This window comes from Ambystoma mexicanum, chromosome 12, assembly GCF_040938575.1.
Source record: "Ambystoma mexicanum isolate Mex_15411 chromosome 12, UKY_AmexF1_1, whole genome shotgun sequence".
Lineage (NCBI taxonomy): Eukaryota > Metazoa > Chordata > Amphibia > Caudata > Ambystomatidae > Ambystoma > Ambystoma mexicanum.
This window is the reverse complement of record NC_090936.1, coordinates 1,164,279,458-1,164,304,561: the sequence shown is the minus strand read 5'-3', so window position 1 is coordinate 1,164,304,561 and position 25,104 is coordinate 1,164,279,458. Positions and strand designations below refer to the sequence as shown.

At 47.1% G+C, this 25,104-nt stretch overlaps 1 protein-coding gene across 5 annotated transcripts in view; it reads left to right on the top strand.

Annotated features, from left to right (window-relative positions):
• The window catches only part of XPOT (exportin for tRNA), a 1,180,573-nt gene that overhangs the window by 518,023 nt on the left and 637,446 nt on the right, over window positions 1-25,104 (top strand). For all 5 annotated transcript variants that reach the window (XM_069629779.1, XM_069629778.1, XM_069629776.1 and 2 more), the window contains one exon: window positions 4,129-4,191. In XM_069629779.1, the coding sequence (XP_069485880.1) occupies window positions 4,129-4,191 (63 nt within the window). The remainder of the gene's footprint in view (window positions 1-4,128; window positions 4,192-25,104) is intronic.

Sequence of the window (25,104 nt, the reverse complement as noted above, 5' to 3'; positions counted from 1 at the left end):
CAGCACACCTCTGCAGGCAATCCATTCCAGTCTATCCTTACCGCAACGACTGGCTCATAACAGGAGACTCTCACGAGACGTGTCTGTCAAACGCCCAAAAGACGATAGATCTTTTATTCAGTCTGGGATTCTCTATCAACGAGAAAAAATCGAGCTTAGACCCCAATCAAGTCAAACAATTCCTAGGGGCTCTAATTCGAACAAAGGACGGCCTCCTCATCCCCTCCAACGAGAGGGTTCAAAACATGTTTTTTCAAATCCATCACTATGTAGCCAGTCGAGAGGTAACGGTATGCAAGGCTATGCGTCTGCTAGGAATTATGGCGTCATGTATCTACTTGGTTACTCACGGGCGCCTGCGCATGCACCCAATGCAAAAGTCGCTAAGCAGCCAGTGGTGTCAAGCCAACGGACAGTGGGAGGATTTAGTAGTGGTCTCGCCGGCCCTCATTCTCTCGCTGCGGTGGTGGTCGAGGGAAAACCTCTTGAAAGGGAAATCCTTCACCACCCCCCCAGTGGAAGCCACTCGAACTACAGACTCCTCCATCACAGGGTGGAGAGCCCTCCTGCTTCAGCAAACAGCAAGCAGAGTTTGCTCGTCAGACATAGCGTACAACCACATAAACATGCTGGAACCGCTGGCAGTGTTCAAAGCACTAAAAGCTTTCGAAACACAACTGCAGGGAAAGACGATCCTAATCCTCGCAGACAGCACCACGGCCATGTACTTTCTGAACAAACAAGGGGCACTCATTCTCCAGGGCTGTCCAAACTGTCCCAGAACACTTGGAAGTGGGCTCTCAAACGCAACATATTCCTATTATTACAACATGTTCCAGGGGAACTCAATCTTCTGGCAGACGTACTCAGCAGAGACTTTCTGTTGCCCAGGGAGTACGAATGGCAATTACACGAAGACAACGTCTCCAGCGTTTTCACACAATTGGGCTTTACAGAGATAACTATTTGTTCGCAACTGTGGAAAACACTCAATGCCAAGATTACGCCTCCAGGTATCCCCAGAACCGCTCCAAAGAGAACGGACTCTGGATAACATGGTCAGGGAAATTTGTCTATGCTTTTCTCCGACTCCCCTTCTCAACAAGATGGTGCACAAGATGCACCAGGAACCAGTCACTATGATACTGGTGGCCCCCATGTGGGCCTGCCAACCCTGGTTCGCTCATCTGATGATGTCCCGATCTCCTCCAGTCAAACTACTTTGCCCGTACAACATGTCGCAAGACAGAGGGGAGACGCTTCACCCATGCCCGCAGACGTTGAATTTAGCGGCCTGGCTCCTGAGGTCATAGAGTTTGGGCACCTGCAACTCCCTCAGAGATGTATGGACATTCTCAGGGAAGCAAGAAAACCAAACACTAAATATTGCTATTCTAGGAAATGGAAACGGTTTGTCATCTCAAAGAGCATTAACCCGATCGACTGCTCTGCCACTCACATTGTTTTATACCTAACACACTTACTTGACTCAGGTCTAGTCTTCAACTCAATAAAGGTACACCTAGCTGCACTTTCAGCTTACATGACATCACAACAGAAGGTGTCATGGTGGAAAATACCGGTTATTAAGGCTTTCATGGAAGGAGTGAAAAGAATTCACCCTCCTATTTCTATCCCGGCTCCTGGATGGGACCTAAATGTGGTGTTAACTAGGCTTATGGGAGCTCCTTTCGAGCCCATGCACAAGGCAAGTCTTCAAGACTGCTTTTTTAATAGCTATTCCCTCCATCAGGAGGGTAGGTGAACTACAGGCACTCTCTATTCTAGATCCCTTTGTAACAGTTCACAAAAATAAGGTGGTTTTGCGCACTCACCCTAGATTTGCGCCCTAAATTCATCTGAACCAGTCCATTGAACTACCAACGTTCTTTCAAAATCCTTCAAGCCTGGGAGAAAGAACCCTGCACACACTGGATTTATGCAGAGCTGTCATGTTACATATGTAAAGAACTCGACCACTAAGGAAAACAAATCCGTTTTTCCTTTCAGTGGCCACAGGAAGAGAGGGAGACAGTCTCCAAATCCACTATTTCTAGATGGATTGCCAAATGCATTACACTCTGCTACAATCTTGCTAAGAGAGAACTGCCCTTCAATCCTAGAGCACATACCACTCGGCACTGTTGCATCCATAGCATTCATTGCAAATGTTCCCCTTGAGTCCATTTGCAAAGTGGAAACCGGGAGTTCTGTACACACCTTTACAAAACACTATTGTCTAGGCCCTCATCCTAGATCTGATTCTCAGGTGGGATAGGCAGTATTAAGACATCTTTTCACTACTGTTCCTTCTCACAACCAACCTCCGACTCCGGGTACTGCTCGCTAGTCTATGCACAGCATGTGATTCTATGCAGATGAACAAACATCAGAAGACCTGCATTACTTACAGCCATCAGAAATGCTTTTACGGTATCTGCTTAGATTCACATGCGCCCACCCTTCCTCTCCGCTCGGACGGAAGGAACATAGACGTCTTACTACTTTCTCTTTTTCTGTACTCACTCACGATGGTCATAAGGCTCCCTCTTGGCAGAAAAAATACAATCAGAGGGACCTGGACACGTGAGGGATCTTGGGTACACTACACGTCACATTAGGGATAGTGTTACAGGCACGCCCATGTCGACGTGCCCTTTCGATTCTCGAAAGACAAGATGCAATACTCCAGTTACCACTGGATGTCGGACTATGCACAGCATGTGAATCTAAGCAGATACAACCATCAGAAATGCTTTTACGGTAAGTAATGCATGTCATAGCAACACAATATCCAGAACCGTAGAAAGCAAACACCAAGTCAATACAGTCAACAATACAGTGAACAAGACACAGAACACAGCAGGAACCTAGAAGAAGAATGCAGTCAATGCAAAGTAATGCCAGAAAAACAGTGAAGCGCGAGACAGTGTCGGAATAGTACACAATAGATCAGAGAGGGAAGTGCTGAGATGCAAGAGGAAGGAAGGGAAACGCAGGAGAGGAGGAACAGAACAGGATGCCGGGACTCGACAGCTGCAGGCTACGTGCTACCACGACAGACACCAGCACACTCCACTGGAGCTGTCCTTAGCCTCTGGTCCTTGTCCAAGGCGGTTGCCACACCAGGGGGTGACTTGGGTAGCTGATTTAAAGGGCTTGCCAACCAATGGGACCGTGGTGGGAGGGAGGGATGGGCAGGGCCAACAAACAAGGAAGCCACCGGAGAAAAAGGGAGGGGGGAGTGGGCACACACATGCTGCGGTGCGAGAATAAAACCTTTACTGTGCCATGGAGCACCTGTCCTCACCCCAGCACTGGAGAAGTTAGCGTTGGATGGTGGGGATGGCCCGTGGCGACAGATGGAGAAAACACATGTTGGTGCATGCTTACTGACTGTCTGAGCAGGGGTTGGGGCCCTGGGTCATCCTGGTCCAAACAGGAATTGCCCTTTTCTTCGTCTTCCCTTCGCTTTGGACCCCCGTGTGAGAGACGCCCTTGATTGAAGAGGTAAGAGCAGAAGGGAAGAGGCAGGGCTATGAAGGTGGGTGTTGCTTAGGCCAGGTGACATAGATCCACTTGCACGTGCTCCCCATCTGCAAAGGAAAAGAGGCTGGAGTGGTGCTTAAGTAGGGAAAAAGAGTGGCAACCAGGAAGGCACCCGGTGGGCGGGGTTTAGGCCAGATGACCCTTGTGGCAGAACTGTACTTTGCTACCAGCCCTCTCCCTCCCTTGAGTTAAAGCCCGACTGCGCAACTACAGCCACCACTTTAGAGAGTCCGGTCATTCTGTTTGGTGAGAAGCACTCCACCTTTATGTTAGATGGTTGGACACCCCTCACCAGAGGGTTGTGCAGAAATCTCCACAACACCCAGCTAGCTGCTTGCAATGCCCCTTTTTGTACTGAGTGCAGGCTACCCGAGTGGTCACTGGATAATCCTGTTCACTGGATTTTTGAGTTTCTTTTGAGTTTTTTGTTTAAAGCGCAGGTCATGCGAGATTGTGTGAATGATACAAGGTATTGCTTTTTTAAAAAATATAAGTTTGCATGAGTTACCTACCATCTGCTTGTAACATGTTAAGTACACTTTCTAGTCCCTGTGGATAATCGGATTTCTCATCTTTTAGGGGATCATGTTAGCTGTCATAAAGAAGCTGACGTTTGATGAAGAATATAACTTTGAAAATGAAGTAAGTTGAGAATCTTTATTTGCTTGTAGCATTTTTTGCATGTGAAGCGTTTGCTTTTTGAAATGACCCGTTTCTCTCACAGAGATGTCCTTTGTTTCTTGACCTTTTTTCATCAAACATTTTATTGGGTTTTATGTACATATAAACAATACATCTGTTTATACGCCTTGTAAACGGCGTCCCAAGCTTTCTGAACTTTAAACACAAAAAGGGTCTAAAAAGCAAATTCACCAGCATCGACAATTAACATTTCAAAAACATTATATGATTTATATGCCCTTTTGGGATGCGGCTATTCAACACAGCATTAGTCCGTTCAACGGGAATCCTCCCGTTTCTGCCAATTTCTTTGTGCTTTAGCCGGACAGCCCCTTGCAGTGTACACCTGATGATCCATTGCAGCACAGACGTCTATATCCGTGACCCATTGATCATAACTTGGTGTTTCTGAACCCCACAACTGTGCAATGTTCCTCCTAAGTGCTGCTGTGGCAGTTGACAAACAGCTTTTCATAGCTTGACAGGTCGCATTCGTTGTCCACCCCAGCAATAGTTGTTTAGGCTCTCTTGGTATCATTTTACCCATGACGCTTGACATTTCATTACAACATGCCTACCAATATTGTTGTATGTAGTCGCACTCCCGTAAAATGTGAAAGAAAGTACCTTCTTCGCGTCTACAACGCAGGCATTGTGGATTCGAGACTCTGCCCCAGCGATAGTTGCACTCTCGGGTAGGACGCTATTGCTACCTCTCGGGGATCCAGTCTTCTGACTGTAGCGTCCCCACATCCCGCTCCCATTTAGCTTTCAGGCTAACTAATTCTGTTGTGGCAAAGGAGGTGATCACATTATACATAGTTGAGGTAAATTTCTGCTTTATCTGTTCCAAAACTGTTGCGTTCCACTGGAGTGCACTCAGGCATACTGATCATGTCTGGGAGATGAGCTTGTAATGCGTGTTTCATTTGGGTGTAGTGATCGCGTTCTGTGGGCGGGAGAGAGAAGCAGGTTTGAAGGGTCTCGAATGTTACTATTTTCCCCTCTCGTACAACATCCCCAATCTTTGTTATACCATGTGTTGTCCAGCTGGGCCATCTGGGGAGCTTGTCTATTTCAGGGAGGCCTCTGTTATTCCATAGTGGTTCTATGGGTGTCAATTTCGTGTCCCATCCCATGTATCTGTGTGTTTCTACCCAGATTTGTGACAGGTGCGCCAGCATGGATGTGGGGGGGCTACCCGGCTCGCGATACAGGAGTTCCACCGAGGGCATTTCACTGCTGGGGTTTATCACTCTAATGCAGTGGTCTTCAAACTTTTTTTGCCTGGGCTCCCCCTGAGCAAAGTTTGGGCAGGCCGGGCCCCCCCAAAAGTGCCAGATGGACAGTATGTAGAAATCGCTATGGACCATTGCGTGCCGTCACCGCACCCTACTCCCAGTACAGACCCTGGGCTCTCCCCACCCTACTCCCACCACTATCTCAGTGCTTCCCCCCATCCTGTTCCCACTACAGTCCCATAACACACATCCATGCACATTTAAATAAAAAATAAATCGCCATAAAGTTACCTTCTGCAGGGGCCTGCGCGTGGTTGCTAAATGCGTGGTTGCTAAAATGTCCCGCTCCAGGTTGCTCAGCCCGTATGTGTGAGGCGGCGCAGGAGCACCCCCTCGAACATGCATACATGCAGTGCCCCAGCCAGCATTTCCAATGAGCTATGCAAGGCTGGCGAAGCAAAACACCCCCAGCGTTGCATGGCTCAGTTATCATGTGCGGCTGGGGAAATGAACTGTCAAAGGTAAACAGTGTTTCCCTTTGACAGTTCAGCCAGCCCAGGAACACTCCATCAGCTGGAAAAAAAGCAGCTGAGGGAGTGCTCAGTTTTTCACTGGGCTGGCTCCTCCATAATGGGTTTGGTGGCCAGTGGGTGGACGCCCCCTCACCCATTATGGATGAGCCGGCAGGCTTGGACTGGCCTATAAGGCAATAGGGCGATGACCGTACCCAATATGCTAGTGTAGGCCAGTCAAAATTGACCACTTTTTTTGACCAAAGTGGGCCAGTTTGAGGAGTTACTTCACTATGCAGCTAGTAGTTTTGACCATTGTTGCTGAATAAATATTCTTTAAATAGCACAATTTGTTTACATTTGAACAAAAAAACAACCCCTTGGGTACTATTCAAACAGTCTGTGACTAACGGACTGAATATCCATTTGCAACTGCTGGCCATTTTTTCCATTGGTGCCTAAGACCGTTTTATGGTCCAGTCTGACCATGTGAGCTGCCCCTTCCCATCTCCTCCAATCTAAAAAAAAAAAGAAAAAAAAACCTCTGCTCTAATGTGTGGCATTGTCGCGGTCCCATGTAGCATGTCATTTACAATCGCCATTTGAGCGGCCCGGTAGAATGTTTGCAGTCTGGGTAGACCAATGCCCCCCTCCCAAATGGATCTTTGCAGCGTGGCACGTGCTATTCTTGGGTGGCCTCCACACCATAACAGCTTTCGGAGGGCGCAGCCGATTTTTTGGGATTTTCATGTCCTGGGACATGCAGCGGGGCATTTTGTAAAATATACAAGAAGCGGGGGAGGACAATCATTTTGGAAAGTGCTGCTCTGCCTAGTAGGGTTAGCGGCAGAGTGACCCAATTTTGCATGTCCTCTGAGAATCTCGCCGTGATAGGGTGCAGATTCACAGATGTGTAGTCTGAGGTTTTTCTTGATTTGTATGCCTAGATACCTGAAGCCTCTTGTTTCAACACGGTAGGTGGATCAATAAGTCATCGGCAGATAGCAAGACTTTGTCTTCCCATGTGTCCGACCACCGAAAGCCCTCCCACGACCCTTCCACTTTCAATAACACTGCAAGGGGTTCTATTGCAATTGCAGAAATCATGGCTGACGGGGGGCATCCCTGCCTAGTACCTTTCCCCAAGACAAAGGAGTCTAGTCTCCGCCCTCGAGTGGCTATAGAGTTTCACCCAGCTCATGAACTGGTCACCAAAACCCATGCGATGCATTATTTCCCAGATAGCCTCCCAGATAGCCTCCTAGTATACTGAGTTGAAGGCCTTCTCGAAACCGATGGCGAGCAACGCCAAGGGACTCTTAAGGGAGTCGGCTCTTTCCAGGGCTGAATGTAGTATATAAAGGTTCATGCGGGTTGACCTCTGTGGCATAAAGCCGCATTGGTCCAGGTGGACCAGAGATGGGATGACCTGTTGTAGTCGGTCAGACAATACCTTTGCAAGAATTTTTGTCTCACTATTGATAAGGGAGATCGGTCTGTACAAGCTGCAGCTCTCAGGTGGTTTGTCCGACTTGGGCAGCACTATTATAGTGGCTTCTCTAATGTCCGGGGATAGTGAGCCCTGATCTCGTGCACTCTGGTACATGCGGAGCAGGTGCGGGGCTACCTCGTTTGCCCCTATTTTTTGCCATAATTCCAGCGGGAAGCAATTTGGACCTGGGGATTTACCGGACTGGAGTCTGGACATGGCTGCTATCACGTCCTCTTCTGTGATCTCTTTATCCAGTAGGCTTTGCTGTTCAGTGTCAAGGGTGGGGAGGATAATTCCTTCCAGGACTGAATTGTCTATGGGGGAGCTGGGTGCCCTATACAGGTTGGCGTAGTAAGCGGCAAAGCCTTCCGTTATGTCATGGTCTGACACCAAAGGCTCTGAGTCAGCTGTGCTGAGCCGTCTGACATGGGTATGCCCTTTATTCCTGCGTTCCAGCCATGCCAGCATCTTGCTGGCCTTGTCCCCCGTCTTGTACACTCTAGCACGCAACGCTCACTGTGCTTGCTTAGCGTTGTCCAGGGCTATATTATGAAGACGTTTTTATGCTAACAATAGTGCTCGGTGTGTCCCGGGGGTATCCTTAGTTAAATGGGCCTCTTCGGCTTGCTTTACCTGCGTTTCGGCCTCACGGACTGTGGAGGTGTTTCTTTTTGTGTGCCATGGTCCAGGAGATTATTTCGCCTCTTAGCACTGCCTTATAGGCTTCCCACAACACTCCCAGATCAGATACAGTCCCTGTGTTTAATTCAAAATATGCTTTGGTCGCTTCTAGGAGCTTATCTAACAGCTCTGGGAATCCCAAATAATAATTATGTAGGTGCCAACGGGGAGGGTGGGCAGTCTGGATGTGCTGAGTTCTAATACCAGGGGAGAGTAGTCCGATATCCCTCTGGGAAGTAAGTATGCCTTGTGTGCCTTATGTAGGTCTGTTGCCGGAAGAAAGAAGTAGTCTAGCCTTGAGAGCGAAGCATGGGCACCAGAGTGATAGGAGTATTCTCTTTGCTCAGGGTGCAGATCTCGCCACACGTCCCGCATACCTAGGGCGCCTGCGAATGTTGCCAGTTTTGTGCTCATGGCGGGGTTCCTAGCGCATAAGTGTCATCGGTCTAGTTCTACACTCATGACTTTGTTGAAGTCCCCTCCTACGATCATGACATCAGATATACCTGGTAATTAGGGAGGAGATATCAGTAAGTAGTGAGGTAAGCAGGGTTGGTGGTGCGTAGACTATCAATGTGATAGATTGTTCCCAAAGTACCCCTGTTATGTAGGTGTATCTGCCACTTCTGTCCTGTGTGACAGTTAAATGGAAAGGGAGTTTCTTGTGTATCAATATCAGTGTTTCTTGACCTTTAAGTGTAAAATAGAATATGCAACGCTGGAAGCACAGCTTTTCTAGCAGCAGACTGGTGCCGTCTTAGAAATGCACGCACTGGTTGCGCCTCGAGTCATAACACAACCACCAGTAGTACTGCTCAGCTCAGCTCTTTCACGTAGTTCTGTGGTTAGGCAAATTTAGAAGCACCACTGATCAGAGTCTTGTGAATAAAGTAAGATGAGTGCACCACTGCTTTAAGAGGTGGGTGGGTTGGTTTCAGGGAACTGGTGTCTCAAAATGATGTAGCAATCCATGTTTACAGCGTGGCTCACGTTTCGGTCACAAATCTGCCCTTTCAGCTTTAAAAAAAATGGAATGTGTCATCTGAAAAATCTTGCATACATTTTTGGTGGATCACCTTCTGATTAGCTAATACGATCCATTGGACCTATTGCATTTCTGGAAAAACACTTGTCATATTCTGTGCACTGCCATTTTGTGCACGTTCACCATAGTTTAGTTGATTGGACTATCACATATGTACATGTATAAGGCAGGATCCTGCATGCTCTGAGACATGCACCGCTTAACCTACCACCCTACCCCAACCCATCCCAGGTTTCTCTCCCTCCGCGTATTGTTGAAGTATCCTTGATAAAGCAATGTGTGCATCATGACTGGGGTTAGAGGTCCCCGACCCGATGGAACCTGTAATAAATTAGGATTGTTGTGCGTGAATATGTAACCATGTGATTATGTCGTGACCTATTACAGAAAGATCACAAAAAGGTATGTGCTGTAAATGAGATAATGCAAATATATGTGGAAAGGCGATGGTGGTTAAATAAATGTATTTAGTGAGCGTGTTTTTGGGGGTTACGGGGTGACTATGTAACGAACATTTGTGCAAGTGTTTTAAAGTTGTAAAATGTATATAATGTGAAATGTTTTTGTGGTTCGGAGAGAGACTGGTTAGTTTGACTCAATGCCGTCATCTAGTCTCTCCCGGCTGTTTGTACAATAAACTTGCGTTACGGACAAGCGTGCATTTGCTTTTATAAAAGGTGGGCCTTTTTTGGGTCAGGAGATCAGAGGTCTGTTGGGTAAGATTTTCGTATTTGTGATAAATCTTCCTGACCTGTGTCCAGCCCAGAATATTTTGTTTGGACTTGGGGATTCATTTCCCTTGTCCCTAGGTGATGGGGAATCTTTTTTTCCCCTCTCACTTTATCTTTTACTCTTTTCATGGGTGACCTTTAACTCTCCATAATGTATGGTTGGAGTTAAAGTTTCCTGTATCTTTTCGGCTTAGGCTGGGTTGCCCCTTTGGGCTACTCTGTTAGTTTCTCTTTCATGCACTTGGCTGAACTATTGTTCCCAAGTAGTAAAGAGGGATTTTCATCTTTTACATTTTATATAAGGGAGCCAGCACACCCCGCTTTATGTGCAGTGCTGGGGGGGATACAATGTATCCCCCTTCTTAACCGAGAACATTTTTGTTACAATTGCAAGTTTACCTGAATGGCTGGTGGCAGTGGTTTTTTTACCTTTATGACTTTTAGTCATTTTTACTCATAGGCTGTTAAGGCAGCTTCGGTAATGCACAGAAGGGCCACCATGTTGCTAAAATGGTTGACCCGTTCTTGTTCCGCCATTTCCCACGTGCTTGTAGTTGTTTAGGTCTTCCCCTGCCATTCTAGGTAGGAACTACCTCAGTGGAGGTTTGCCTTCAACAGGAATCCTTTGTATTCCCTGCCCAGGCCTCCAAAGAGTCTGAGAAGGCAGGAAGCCAGGAAGGAGTCCAAAACTCTGCATCCCTTTATCTTTTTCCTTGCCTGAAAGGAACCAACTCCCTTATTGGACAGCCAGACCACCCCTTTCTGTAAAATGGAGAGAGGATGCAGAAGGTGCACTGTAGTTACTGATAAATACTCAGAAGGTGCTGACAAGTCGACCACAGGAGCTGTAACTGAAGAGGAAGATGAAGAAAGGATGTCTGTAGCAATTTCCAGCGACCAGAGAGCCTGCTGTGTAACCAGAGCCTGATGTAACCCTTCCAATCAACCCGGGTGTCTTGAACGCGGTGACTCCTACCGAGAGGCTGCTGAGATCCACTAGTTTCAAGAAGACGTGCATTTTGAGCCATCCCACAATGTGTTGCGACCTTGCTGGGTTTCAATACCCCAATATCTCGAGCCATTGTGTGGTACATGGTCTTACGAAGTCCAAAACTTTGGTGGCCTCCTCCTGGCTCTCTAGGGACACAATTCGAGTCCTTGAAGTCCCTTCATCAGAGTGCAGGACCGAGAGAGTGAAGAGAATCCAACCGGCGATATTCGTTCTTCATCTGGCTTCTGTAAAAAGGTGCCAAATCCACAGAGCCGCTAGAATCCGCGAAAAAACCTTTGCTGGATGCCTCCTCTGATGACTGCTGCTGCAAGTTTCCATCCAGTGTCCAGTTCTTTCGTCACCAGACCAAGAAACCAGGGACCGGGTGCTGTGCTGCTGCATTCTGAAGTCATCCACTCCAAAACTCTTCTTTTCTCCAAAGGTAATACTGTGTGGGCTTGGGTAATACTTACCTTGGGTCTGGTGGGCATCCTGTGGGGTTGAGTAGGTGATTTGTGTGGTTGGGAGTTTGCCCACACCATTTGCCAGACCTATTGTTGGATCGCCTATAAGGGAGCCTTCTGCGAAGTCCCTGTACACTTTAACTAACCCTGAAAGTAAATACTCAGGAAGATCTCCCATGGAACTTTGACTTTCCAGCAACTGAAACCTATCTCACACTTCCTGCAGCTGGCACCTAGATCACTAAGGTTCCTTTTCTGACTCTGTGAGAACTCATGCAATACACTAGTGAAGGACTGGATAAGAAAATGCTTTTGTCTTGAAAAGTATAACAAATGTAAAAGTACGTACTTGCTGAAAAAATTTGTGTGATAACTGTATCTCTGTGAACAAAGACGTTACAAAGTGTCCTTAGGTTATACTTACATTTGAGTTGCAGTGTACCCTCTAAAAAGTATATAAACCTTGAATGGTGGCTTGTGTTGGTACCGTTTTATCATTGCTTAACTGAATGAGTGTAAACGCTTACCAATAGGGTTTACCTACCTTGAATAATATTGTGTTCTTAAAGTGTACGATAGGGTATTACTTTCCCTGATCTGCTCTAAACAGACCTAAAACAGTCTTTGAGTTAATACTTGCCTTTGAGTTGCTTGGAGCCCCTCTTAATAGTATTGGGTTCCTTGCTCACCTTGAACAGCTATTTTTCTTCTAAACTTGTAACACTGGGTTGTGCCTCCCCTGAATCTGTTTAGAGCATTTCCAAAATAGTTATAAGGTCCATTACTTACCTTGAAATACCTTGGGTCGGTCTTAAAGTGCAATTGTGTTTTATTTACCTTTATTGCTGAGTGGATTCAGAAATAGTTATTGTATGTTAATACTTGTATGGTATGTTATTTGTCGTCATGTAGCTTAAGGATCTGAGTTGTTTTACTAACTCTGAACTGAGTTCTAAAAAGTAATGTTGCAAGGAATAAACTTGTGACAGGGTTGGTTTATGTGATTTCTCAACTGACTGACTGCATGGCTGATGGGATCTACTACCTTTGCATTTACTGACTGTATTCTAAAAGTATATCGGAGTAGCGGCTTATTGGCAGTCTCAGGCAGTTACTCTCTTCAGCCTGCAGTCTGTTTCCAGTGTTTGTCTGTTCTACAGTGCCCGGGGAGGAGCATTCTACAAAACCCCCTTATTCCCGCGGAGCAGCCGCTGAGTGGCAGTCTCAGGCAGTCTATGGCTGTGATGGCTGCCGGGGACGCTACCACCTCTACATCATCTTTTGTGACTTTGGAAGAGGGCGGTTGAAGAAAACACAGAGAAAAATGACGTTGGCTCAGCAAAGCGCCTTCATCTTCCGATTCGGCCAACACAGATGTAGGCCTTTTCCCGAGGTACCCAGCCTCTCCCCACCTCTTTTGATGAAAAGGCCCCATCAACAGAAGCTGAAACGGACGCTGAAACGGACAATGGAGTCAGGAAACCCCAGACTCCTCCAATAACGTCTTACAGTTGGCCCGTGCCTTGGACGGGCTGAGAGCCGCTGTACCCCAGTACCTCACCTGGAACTGAGGAGGCGGCTTGGTCCCTCGGAGGAGAGACAGAGTTTGCCGCCGTAGGTGAGCTAGGAGTTACGGCGGAGGCACAGGCTGAAAGTGGCATGCACCGGGTGGAGGAAAAGACGAGCAACCCGGAACAGAGGTGCCGTGGCGTGAAGTTTCTTCCTTCCAGGAGTGAACGTGAGGCGCTTAAAGAACAGCTTGGACCAGAGACTGGGGCTGCCCCCTCTGAAGGGGAGGTAGGGTCAACAGCGTTGGGGCTCCAAACCCACCCGCTTTTGAGCATGCAGGCACAGATTCACGCGCCTTCTACTGGATGCAACCCGCACCCTACCCCATGTTGGGGGGACGAGGACGACCTGCAACCACCAAACTGTGAATCCACGGCCCAAAGAACACGGGCCGGTGTGAGAATTAATTTGAAAAATCTTACACTCCGAGGTAAAAACCTGAAATTCACAAGACCTTTGAAAAAGAAAATTCCAGCAAAGACAACACGATAAAAGTGCCTGAGTAAATCAAACGTCTTGGTTGACACACAAACTAAGAGAAGTTCAACGAAAATTGACACACCAATTACGTCAACATCGAGCCCCATAAGGCCTCATCCAATCTCCAAAAAGTCACTAGCAAAAATGGACACTCTGCAGCCCAGATTAGGTGAACCCCTAACCGCAAATGTGCTGAAAGACTTCTTTAAAAAACAATGTAAGCGCAAGTTCGACAGGATAGGAGAAGTCTCTGATGCAGAAATGCTGGAGGCAGTTCAAGATGCACAAAATTCAATCAAACTGTGTAAAACAGATGCCAGTGTGAGTTCTCCCCTACCTGGATCCTCGCCAAAGACTAGATGGCACTTTGGAAAGCCTTTGGTTTTAGCAACTACCGTTGGTGAAAGCAGTTTGCAGGACAGCCATGACACAGTGAACAACATTCCACAAGTGAACAAGGCCCCCCATGCAAGATAGCGACGACTCAGCGAACACCGTTTTACAAAGTAAAAGAGAGGAGCAAACTCTACAAAGCAAAATACTAACGCACAACGCTGCAACCTTAGATGTCGGAGCAAAAACCTTCTGGCCGATAGACTTTCATTTAAGTCCAGAAACAACAAATAATCCCCTAACAGCAAACCCACTGGATCGGCTATGCCTAGAAGCGGTCCAAGATGTAAACAACGAAAATGGCCACCCACTTTCTCAAATTGTAAAAAATAAAGTGCGGGTGAACAAAGATCAAATTGCTTACACAAAAAGAAACAAAACAACTTCTCCTGAAATATTCAATCTGACTAAAACATCAGAGAGCACTCCGCAAAGAGGACTAGCGTCACGAAGGGCCTCATTGCCATCACTACCTCTTTCGCCTCTGAGTAACAGAAGACCGAGTGATTTGCCTCAAAGTTTTTTGAAAGATACACCTTAAAAAAAAAAGGATATTCTGTCAGTAATGTCGGCAGTCACCATAGCTCTGGCGCCTTTCTGAAAACTCTACGAGTCAATAAACGATACGCTCAAAGACCACACCTCGCTTTTTGCAATGATGCATTCGAAACTCATATATCTTGAAGGTTACATTAATGCAATGGAACACAAACACAATGCCCAAACCATCATGGAAGCAGTCAGCGTCCCCACTCCACAAAATGCAAATTTGGATTTGGTATCATTGGCACCATTTTCAAGAACAATAGAGAGGTGTACTCGGATGTCAAAAGCGACCATAGAAATAAAGGAAAGGGTCAGTAGTAACCATCACCCAGATGAGTCGCAAACATTTGTTCCAACAAGCCACAACCCACATAAGGAAAAGGACATCTAAACCATCCCCAGCATGGAACAAACAAGAGGACAAGAGTGCTTCAGCTCGAAATAAAGAAAACTATGAAACAACTCTTCCCACTTAGAGTAGGAGATCATCCTCGTGGAAGACCCGGAAAATCAACAAATGACAGAAAAATTTTCCAAGGAACTCTCTAATGAAGACTTTGCCATTTTTGAGCAAACAAAGCCAAAACCCAGAGAACATTTAACAACAAAAAAGCACTCATTTTTCTCCTCCACCCGGAGACCCGGATGGTGATGGACGGTGCATCGGCAATACAAAATCCAACACCCACGCCAAGAACGAGATCTTTAAACCTGCTACCCAAAGTGAGAGGGGCAACTACCATTACCTTGACAAATCACCATTAAAAAAATTCTCCTAACTACCCTACATCGCCAAAAACAGTGGAGTTTTTGGAGGTGAAAGACCTAATGAATCTTAGTCAGCATCTTACAGTGCGGAGGAGGTTTCTTCCCTGGGACAAATACTTCCACCACACTTTACAACCTCGAAGGACCAAACTCTGCCTACCTTACGACCCCTGGACCAAGGGAAACGCAGCAACTTCCTCACACTGGAAGATCGTCGTAACAAATATACTTACCAGTACAAACCCGGCCCTTAGGGCGGTGTCTCCACTAGATTATAATAAGAAAGCAAAAGCCAATCGCAAGCCATTATCGATCCAGGGCGACAGATTCCACTAGGCATTGTAGCCCGACAAAGGGGGTTAGACCAAACAACCAAGGTTCCACCGAAAGGGTAGCGCAGTCCCACCGTAACCATTGAGCCCCTCCCAAAACTAGAACCCCGCATCACCCACAGAGATTAGAGTAGAGCGTGATCGAAGAGACAGGGGCCAAAATGCAGTACGAAGCTAAAAATGGAGGGAAACTTCGACCAACTTTCAAGTTGAGACAACGAACGGGAAACGGAGAATACATCAATCTGAATAGACAAACGGTTTTGAAACTATTACAGGGAGTCCCAACCCTGTGTTCATTAAAGACTGAAGATCTAAAAATTGTAGAGCCCGCCCACAAAGGGAAGAAGGCAATCACCTACCTACATACAGCCTCACAAACTGTAGAAAGAATGCTAAGGGACTCGTCAGATAAACTTCGAAGGCAAGGCTACAAACTGAAGGAGATGAAAGTAATCTCAGATTCTCCGACACGCACAGGCTCGAAACTCACTAAAAGAAAAGATAATCGTATTGACCTGCAAACAGAAACCCCGGACCAACGTGGACTAAGAACAACACCCGAAGTAAGTGGCGCTCTAGATACAAGGGTCACAAACACCAAAAAGCGAAATGAAGAGATTTAAAGAACGGAATCTTGGGCCTCCAAATGAAACCTAGCCTGAACCTTAAAACAAATAGCCCGTCAACCCTCACAAACTGGCTCGAGACAGACGGACACGTCCAAGTGTCCCTCTGTCAAAAATAAAAAGGAAAATAATGCAAGACACTACTGTACAAAGTAAATCTACAGAGGAAATGGTGAAACCAGCTACAAGCCAACAACTTTGGGGATGGATCCCCAAAGCCTTATCGGATCGGCTTAGGAAGTAGCAACCTGCCAGCACAAGTCATCCAGATCAATCGCTGCTCTCTACTTTCTTGAAGCTAGGGTCCTGGAATACCCAGGGTTTTAATCATTTGACGGTCCCGGGCGACATCGACTTTTATACGACATACTCTGCTTCCAAGAGACCTGGCTGGTTGAAAAACCAAGTCTTGATGGATTTGACTTGGTTATTTCACCAGCCCGAAAGGGAGAGAAAAGATGACCATTTTCTGACTTACTGACTGCATTTCGTTTGGGTAGCGGAATGCAGTTAGAAAGAGTCCTGGCAATTAACATAGCACTCTTGGCAATCCTAGCATCTTGGAATCATTTCGATAAGAAAACGGAGAAAAACTCACCATGTTAGTTATCATGAATATATTTTGGAATCCTCAAGAAACCTCGACTGAAGCTTTTTTAAAGATGATAGAGGAAGACATGGATGAGAGACAGCTTCAATACCAAAGGGCCCACCTCCTGATTTGTGGAGATTTAAACGCTGTGTGTAGAAAGCAAGACCAACCAAAGATTGTGTGGGTGGTAGGCAACCAGTGAAGGGGCGGGGAAAGGCCTGGTTGAAATCAATGGATTCTAGAAACCACTTAGACACAGCGATTGTATTAACCCAGGCAAACAAAACCCCAACCTGGGAAAGAGGATCTTCAAATGCCATTGATTACATCTTCACATCTCCTTCGTTGATTCTCGAGTTAATATCTGCTGAAGTCATAAAAACATTGTCGAGTGACCACTAACTGTTGGCCATCACAAGGTCCTCAACCAGTCTAAAGAAGCATTACTTCCCTGTAGAACTGGAATCTAATACTCCAGCAAACTGTCTTAAACTGAGCGCTAGGAATAGCCCAGAGCTAACACAAACCTATAAGGGAAACAATGATGTGGGCGCAGGAAGCTTGAATAAGCAACACATTGACTATCGGCCGCTGCTCGTGACTTACATGGCGAAGCCATCAAAAAACAAGAAAGGTTTGACATCGACAAAAAACAAGCATGAATACGACCTAGCGCTGGTGTCCAAGCAAAGTGAGCTGCGCAAGGCAAGAAGATTAGCTATACGATACAACACCGAGGCAAATAGAAAAATGGCTTTGGAAGCACTAAAGAAGTATACGTCCTTGCTAAAAAAACATTGTTTAGCATTATACCAACGAGACTCAGAAGAAATGCTAAAACATGTGAGTGGCCATAACCCGCATGAATTCTGGTCTCTTATCAGATCCACAGGAAGTTTAACAAATGACACACTAATAAATAGCATCCCGGAAGACACCTGGATGAAGTTTTATACATGCCTCTTCTTATCCCCATCACCAATTAGATCAGCATCTCAGGAGCAGCTCAATACCCCATGGGCCGACCTTCACGATAAAGAAATAAACAGGGAAACTATATCTAAGCTAAAAAACTCCAGAGCACCAGGCCCGGATGGGATCACTAACATTGATCTAAAGTCATTGTCGGAGGAATGGACCATGTTAATCAGCCTTGTCTTTACAAAATGCATGGAATCAAGATAAATACCTGTATCCTGGTCACTATCAACAATAGTTCCGATGTTTAAAAAGGGCAGTAAGGACGATCCTGCACATTTTCATCCAATCGCTTTATTGGACGTTCTCAGGAAGGTTTATGGATCGCTACTACTGAGTTAATTTCAAACCCTGGGCCATTCAGGCCCTGTGTGCAGATCCTTTTCAGTCTGGCTTTAAGAAAAACACGGGAACAAGCGCAAATATCATGCTATTGAGCGTTCTGAAGAGTAAGATCATGGCAGGGGGACCTCAAGTCTTTCTCGCATTTATAGGCTTAACACAAGCCTTTGACCAGGTTAACAGAGTCCAACTATGGAAGAAACTAACATCCTGGAACTGCCCAAATGAAATCCTTGGCCCGATTAAGGCTTTGCTCACCAACACCAGAATGCAAGTTCATCAGACCAACAGGGGCTGCTCTCAGCTGAAGTTCCAACAAGTCGTGGGGTAAAACAAGGATGCCCCCTTGCTCCAGCTCTTTTCTTGGCTTATCTCGGTGATTACAAAATCGTCGAAGGCCTGGTAAGATCCTTTCCACCGTCCATAGGCCAAGAAAAGATATCTGTCTTCTGTATGCTGACGACATGATTTTGCTTGACCAAACATCCATCGGACTGAAACGACAGCTGGACAATTTATCAAAATACATCCGCTCCAATGACCTGGAAATAAACAAATCAAAGACCAAAATCATGTCATTTGAAAAGCGAACCAGGAAAGGAGAAAAACTGAAGTGGTATTTGGAAGGCTGCAAAATTGAAAAAGTAACCGACTTCAAATACCTTGGAGTTATGTTGGACAGCTCTAAAATCGATTGCTCAATGCAGTGCACCCTCCATGCGAAAATAAGAAACTTGACATCACAAGCTAAAGCAGTCGAAAAGAAGTATGGCTGATGTTCCCTCCAACCAACCATCAACTTTTAAAGGGTCAAAGTTATACCAGCCATAATTTATGGAGCAGACGCTATGCCAAATATACATAAAACGATTTGGACAACACTTGATAATTTCTTCTGGAGATCCGTTTTAAATCTGCCGAAATCAACCCTGATGGTCTTGATCAGACGGGAACTTAACCTCTCATCCCTTCAGGCTATTGTCGAACGAAACAGCATAATGCTCTACAGAAAGATCATACACCCTAACTGCCCTTTGATATTCTCAAGCACAGAATTAAAAAAACGGTCACTGTAAAATGCTGGTACAGTGGGACCAAGATTGTAAAGAAAAGCTACTTGCTATCCAAAGTTTTACGGACAAACTGATCCAAATAAGGTGAAAAAGAAATTGGACGAATCAGACTAGATTCTTAGGTTGGAAACAGCAGCAAAGTAGAAACCTACTGCTCATCTTCCTCCACAGGCAAGGAAATTGAACGAAACCCAGGCATTTATGAAGAAATACCTTGACAGAAGCCTAAGAAATATTTTCTTACAGCCCGGCTCATCCTTTTACCATCGAACGAAATCCTCGCGATCAGAGGGTTTTCAAAAACAAATCGGTGCAGATTTTGTGAGTTTCCAAACCAGGTTGAAACACTACGACATCTCTTACTGACATGCCAGGGCACGCAAAACATTAGAAGCCCCTACTTAGCAAGTCATCTAGCCGCAGCACACATCAACGAAGAAGAGCTGTGGTGGGCCCGCATGATCAGCAGTGAAAAGACGCAGTGGGTCACGGCAAACATTTTAGAACAGATTCTTCTTCTTCCAGAATGATGAAAAGCAGGACCAACATGGCTAAAGGAAATCCTTTTTCAGGACTTGCATCCCTAATCAATGACGATACAGTAGAAACAACAGTGGCGAAGTAAATGAAATGAAACAACTTTCTTCCTTTCTTCTTTCTTCTTTCTTTTTATTCGGAATCTCTGCACTTTGTAAAAATCACTAAAGCGATTGAATTACAAATCTTTTTTTTTTTTTTAAGTATATCTAACCTGGTTTTACTGCCCAAGAATAACTTATGGCATTCTGAATGTTATACTTTGGGTTTTATCCCTTAAGTATTGAATTGGTTTTTATAATTGTGTTTATGATATGTGATTGTACTTATTTCCCCAAGATTTATCTGGGCCTACTTGTTTTTAAATAAACCATTTATTTTTTAAAATACATTGTGTTTCAGTGTTTATTGTGACCATAGGTATGCTACAATTTTATTGTACCAAGCTACAGCCCTCTCCATCCTAAGAAAAGCCTGGCTGCTCTGTCTACGCTACCAAATATTCTCAGGTGGTGCAGCCTTATACTAAGAGTTGATTTATGTACTGCCTCAGGTGTATGGTTTCATGAAGCCCTTAGTTGGACTTTAGAAAAGGTGTCCTAACAAGGTCCATCCACACATTTTTGTTTAGTCACCTCAGTCTGAGCTGGAGGTGGGGTCACAAGGGTGACTCTGAACGTTTTGGACACAGGAAGTGTGGGCTTGGGGCCCCTTTTCACGTTGGAGGCACTGGATTTCACCTTGCTCTCAGTCGAGAGGTCTTTAAAAGTTTCCTCTCTGACCTTCATTGTCTGGTCCCTTTTTTCGTTTGCTAAGGGGCTATGATGTGCTAGAAACAACACCCAAATCCTTTAGGTTGTTGCCCAACAGCACAGTTCCAGACACTTCTGACTGGATACTGACTGGTATTCTGACAGACATTTCATTGCACTTTATTGTGACTGGCATTATAGGGAGCATTTGGACAGGGCCTTCTACAAGCGTGGTGAGTCTCGGGGGTGCATTAGCTGCATCTTCTGGGTTGAACAAACTCAACTACCACCTTGATGCTGGTCCCAGTGTCTCTAATGGCAGGGGTCTCCTTACCATTAATGAGTACACTGTCCTTAAAATATACTTTAGTATTATCTGGAATGGAATTATAGATATCCTGGCTCTGTTCCTACGAGACACGACAGTAACTCTAGCCTGAATTCCAATGGGTTCTTCAACTAGAAAGTGCAAGTTAGCACCTGTTATAGGAGCTACTCCCTCTTGGGTGAAGGCTAAGGAGACATAAGGGATCTCTAAGGGTTTACCCTTGCATCTGGGATCACCGGTCACATGGTCACCAGACCCACAAACTACACATTTACCAAATGTTTTATGGAATGGGGATTTGTGGTAACCACTCTGGTTTGGCCCCAGAACAGTCACTAGTCATATTGAATTTATGGAATTTCTTGCGTTTTATTTTTTGGGCCTCTGTGGATATGCATTTGTGGAATTCTCTTTCCATTCCTTCTTGTGCTTCTTCCCCATCTCCTGTGCTTTTTCCCCGTCTCCTTGTGAGGACCCCCAGAATTATTGTGAGTGGGCCTGTTGGCTACTCACAATTCAGCAGCTTGAACTAGCTTCTTGGGGTCAAACTCTTTTGAGTCTGCAAGATGCTGTCTCAATTCTGGGGAGCAGGCACCATAAATGCTTTTTAGCATAAAGATACTTCTCATGCCATCAAAAGTTCTCACTCTATGGCCTACAATTAACCCATTTAAGTTGTTGAAAGATTTACGTACCCAGGTTGCCAATAGCACACCCTCCTTTTTCTTATGGTGCCTAAACCTTTTTAGGTATTGAGAAGGAGTCTTCCATATCTAGTTATGAGTGCTTGCTTGACCAAGCTATAGTCCCTTCGATCAGCATCATCCATCTCCAGAAGCCCATCACAACCATTTTGGGGCACCTAGAAAGAACCCACGGTACAAGTGCAATACCACTCACTTCTTGCATTTCACAAGCACATTCAAATGCTTTCATCCAATCAATTATATAATTCTTAACATCATGTGAACTCACCAAATCCCTGGGGAGCTTAGGAATCATGGAGCTATCACCCAGGGACCACCCCGACGAGGAAGAGTTACCAAGCGACATTCTTCTAATTTCTAACCCATGTTGCATTTCCTTCTCTCTGAGCTCTAATTGTCTATGTTCCAGTTGCAACTTCATCTCAATGATTTTTGCTTTTTGTTTCTCAATTGTCAAAAAGCACTTCAGGAGGGAAGGTATAGGGGGTTGCATGATTGGGGTCCTCAGTTGGAGGGGGACCTTTTATCGGCACAGGGTCATCCTCCAATTCAATGTTCACAATCCGCTTCATCCTCCCTTCTCAAATCATTGTCAATAGGATATTCAGGAGATACTGGTTTACTTTGGGACTTCTGGAAGTCCACCAAGGTTTGAATCAATTCTGGGTTTATGTCCTCTACAGCGAAGCCTTCTTTCCTTACACAGTTGTTTAAGTTTGTCTACTTTGGGGGAGGTTAAAGCCTCCTGCTTGTAGAAATCTATAATGTAATACAATTTTCTCACAGCCAGAACTCTTATTGAAAAACAGCCCCAGTAGATGGTTTTCCTGAACACTCGTGTCTCTCAGACATGTTGAATCTCAAACTACACAGTATCCCACCACTTGATAGGGTAGCCTTGGGAACACGCTGGTGACATAATAGTTCATCATAGTAGTTAGTACATCACTCCTGGGTACTTAACCGGGCAGTAGTTGTGTTTCGAGGGGATTGGGTCCTCCGACGTATTCCATATCTATGACAGTAATCACCACAGCTGTGCTGCTTCGGAAACTTTTTCGGCGTCTGCGTCCTGCGTCGATGACGTCGATGCGCCGCCGTCGAGGACCTCCTCCGACGTCCGACGTCATCCGATGTGATAAGTAGGACGCACGACGCCAGTAGCCTCAGTTCCGTTTTTTCCGCGAACGTGTTGCTTCGTGTTTCTCGGTTCTAGCCTCGACTCTTTGGAGTTCTGTTCTTTCTGGTTCTTCGAGCCTGTTCGTTTGTGAATATCCTTCGCAGCGATGTCTTCCACTTCGTCTTCAACCCCGCGTCCGGGCTTCAAGAAGTGCGGGGTGTGTGGGTCCAAGATGTCGGTGACTGACTCGCACGACGCCTGCCTCTGGTGCCTCGGGGAGGCCCACGACACGGATGACTGTGTCGACTGCCTGTCGCTCACTTCCAAGGCCTTACGCGAACGTAAGAAGAAATTGTCGGTAGGTCGGGTGTCCAAGCCCCGGAAGTCGAAGTCGGCGGGGCTTTCGACGGATGATTCGAGGGGTGACTCTCCGCGTCATCGTCGGAGGTCTCGTCGGTCTTCTTCTAGGAGTCGGTCTCGCCACTCCTCTGCCTCTTCGAGGCGTTCTCGGAAGCGCCGTCACCGGTCGCCTTCCAGGTCCTCTTCCGAGGACTCTGCCCGGCACGTCGGTTATCCCACCAGCCGTGCGACGCCGGAGGAATGGGCTTCCTTCGGGAAGAAAATGTTGGCGATTCTTGAGTCGCAGGGTACTCAACCGTCCGCGCCCCCGAGTGGGGTCGGCCGTGTGAGGTCGAGAGACGCCGCTCGCAAGAGTGGTCGGCACGAGTCACGGGAGAGGTCCCGTTCGGACAAGGAGGCTCGTTCTCGCCGTACCCGTTCCAGGTCCCGGTCCTCGACGCGATCGAGACCGTGTGCACCTGTGATGTCTTCGAGGAAGACATCGACGTCTGAGGCGTCGAGGGCGTCGACAGGCTTTCTCGAAGCTCCGGCTCCGAGGAAGTCGTCGAAGCCGTCGACGTTCAGGTCGTCGAGGGACACGCTCGGGGCTCCGGCTTCGAGGGCTGTGTCGACGCCGCCGATATTGGAGGCGCTGCATCTGACGTCGACGCCGATTTCCTCGACGTCGACGCCGATCCTCTCGGCACCGTTGCCGGTTTTCTCGACGCCGGCGCCGATTCGCTCGACGCCATCGACGCCTTTCGTGTCGGAGGTGCCCCGTGTCTCGGGTGTACCCCCTAGGAAGGCTCTGGCTAAGAGCAGGCACTCTTAGGTGCCTTTCCACCACTTGGATTATATTTCGGAGGCGGATGAGGATTCGGTTGGCCTGGTTCCTGATCAGGTGCCGGATGACATTGTCTCGGGCCATAGTCAATTTGACGATTTGAGGCAGTCGCTGCATGATGCTAGTGGTCTGGACACCTCTCCGGAGGTGGAATTTGGTCGGCCTGAGCCTGGCTCCCATGCCGATTCCTCATACCGGCGCCTTATGGCTAGGGTGTCTGAGTATCTGGGATGGTCTGCTCCCCCAGGGGAGTTTGTGCAGGATGATCTGACGGACATCCTTGATGTTGGTCCCCCATCTGACCCGGTTCTGCCATTCCATATGGCTTTACAGCGTAGGGTGGCGGCGGCTTGGACTGCTCCGGAGAGTCTCCCGGCAGTGGGCAGATCCTTGTCGCGGAAATACCGTCCAGCCAGTGGCGACCCCTGCTACTTGACCAGGCACCCCACTCCGGAAAGTTTGGTGGTGCAGGCGGCCACGGCCCCGGCAAAGCAGGCGTCGTACCCTACCATCCCTCCTGATAGGGACGACAAACGTTTTGATGGCTGGGCGAAGGTGGTGTTTTCTTCTGGTGGTATGGCGCTTCAGGCGGCCAACTCCATTTGTGCCTTGTCGCGTTTCACGCACACTCTGTGGAACTGTGTTGCGTTAGCGGCTGAACATATTCCCGAAGGGGACGAACGGGTTGGTTTCCTTGCTTTGGTCCAGGATGGTAAGGATGCCATGTGTGAGTCCGTTCAGTCGGGTTTGGACTTAGCTGAATGCGTCAGTAGGTCCATGGCGGCGAGCACCGTGATACGCAGGTTTGCGTGGTTGCGGAAGTCGGGGTTTGCTCCTGATGTGCAGTCCCGGCTCCTCAACATGCCCTTTGATGGTGAACATCTTTTTGGCAGCAAGGCTGACGAGAGCCTTGAGAGGTTGCAGACCTCAAAAGCTGCAGCGAAGTCGTTGGGCGCTGCAGTTCGCCAACCTCCGCCTTTTCGTCCTAGGGGACAGCAGTGGAGGGGTGGCTCCTTTCGCTATTACTCGTCCTTTGGTAGAGCGAGAGGAGCTGGCAGTCAAAGGGGCCAACGCAGGGGTACCAGAGGTGGACGACAGGGTACCCGTGGTGCCAAGGCCGCTCGGGCAGTTGCCTCTTTGCCCTCAGGTAACGCCGCAGCCGCTCCTACTCAGTCATGAGGCCTTGTCCCATGGTTCGCCGGTTGGGGGAAGGCTGGCGCAGCATCTTGTAGAGTGGCGTGCCATTACTTCGGATGTGTGGGTTCTGGAGATCATAACCCACGGCTACTGTCTTCCCTTTCGGCACAGGCCTCGCGACAATCCACCGGGGAACCTCTCTTTGAAGTGTCCGGATCCGCTCCTTGCGCAGGAAATTCAAGCCCTGCTGG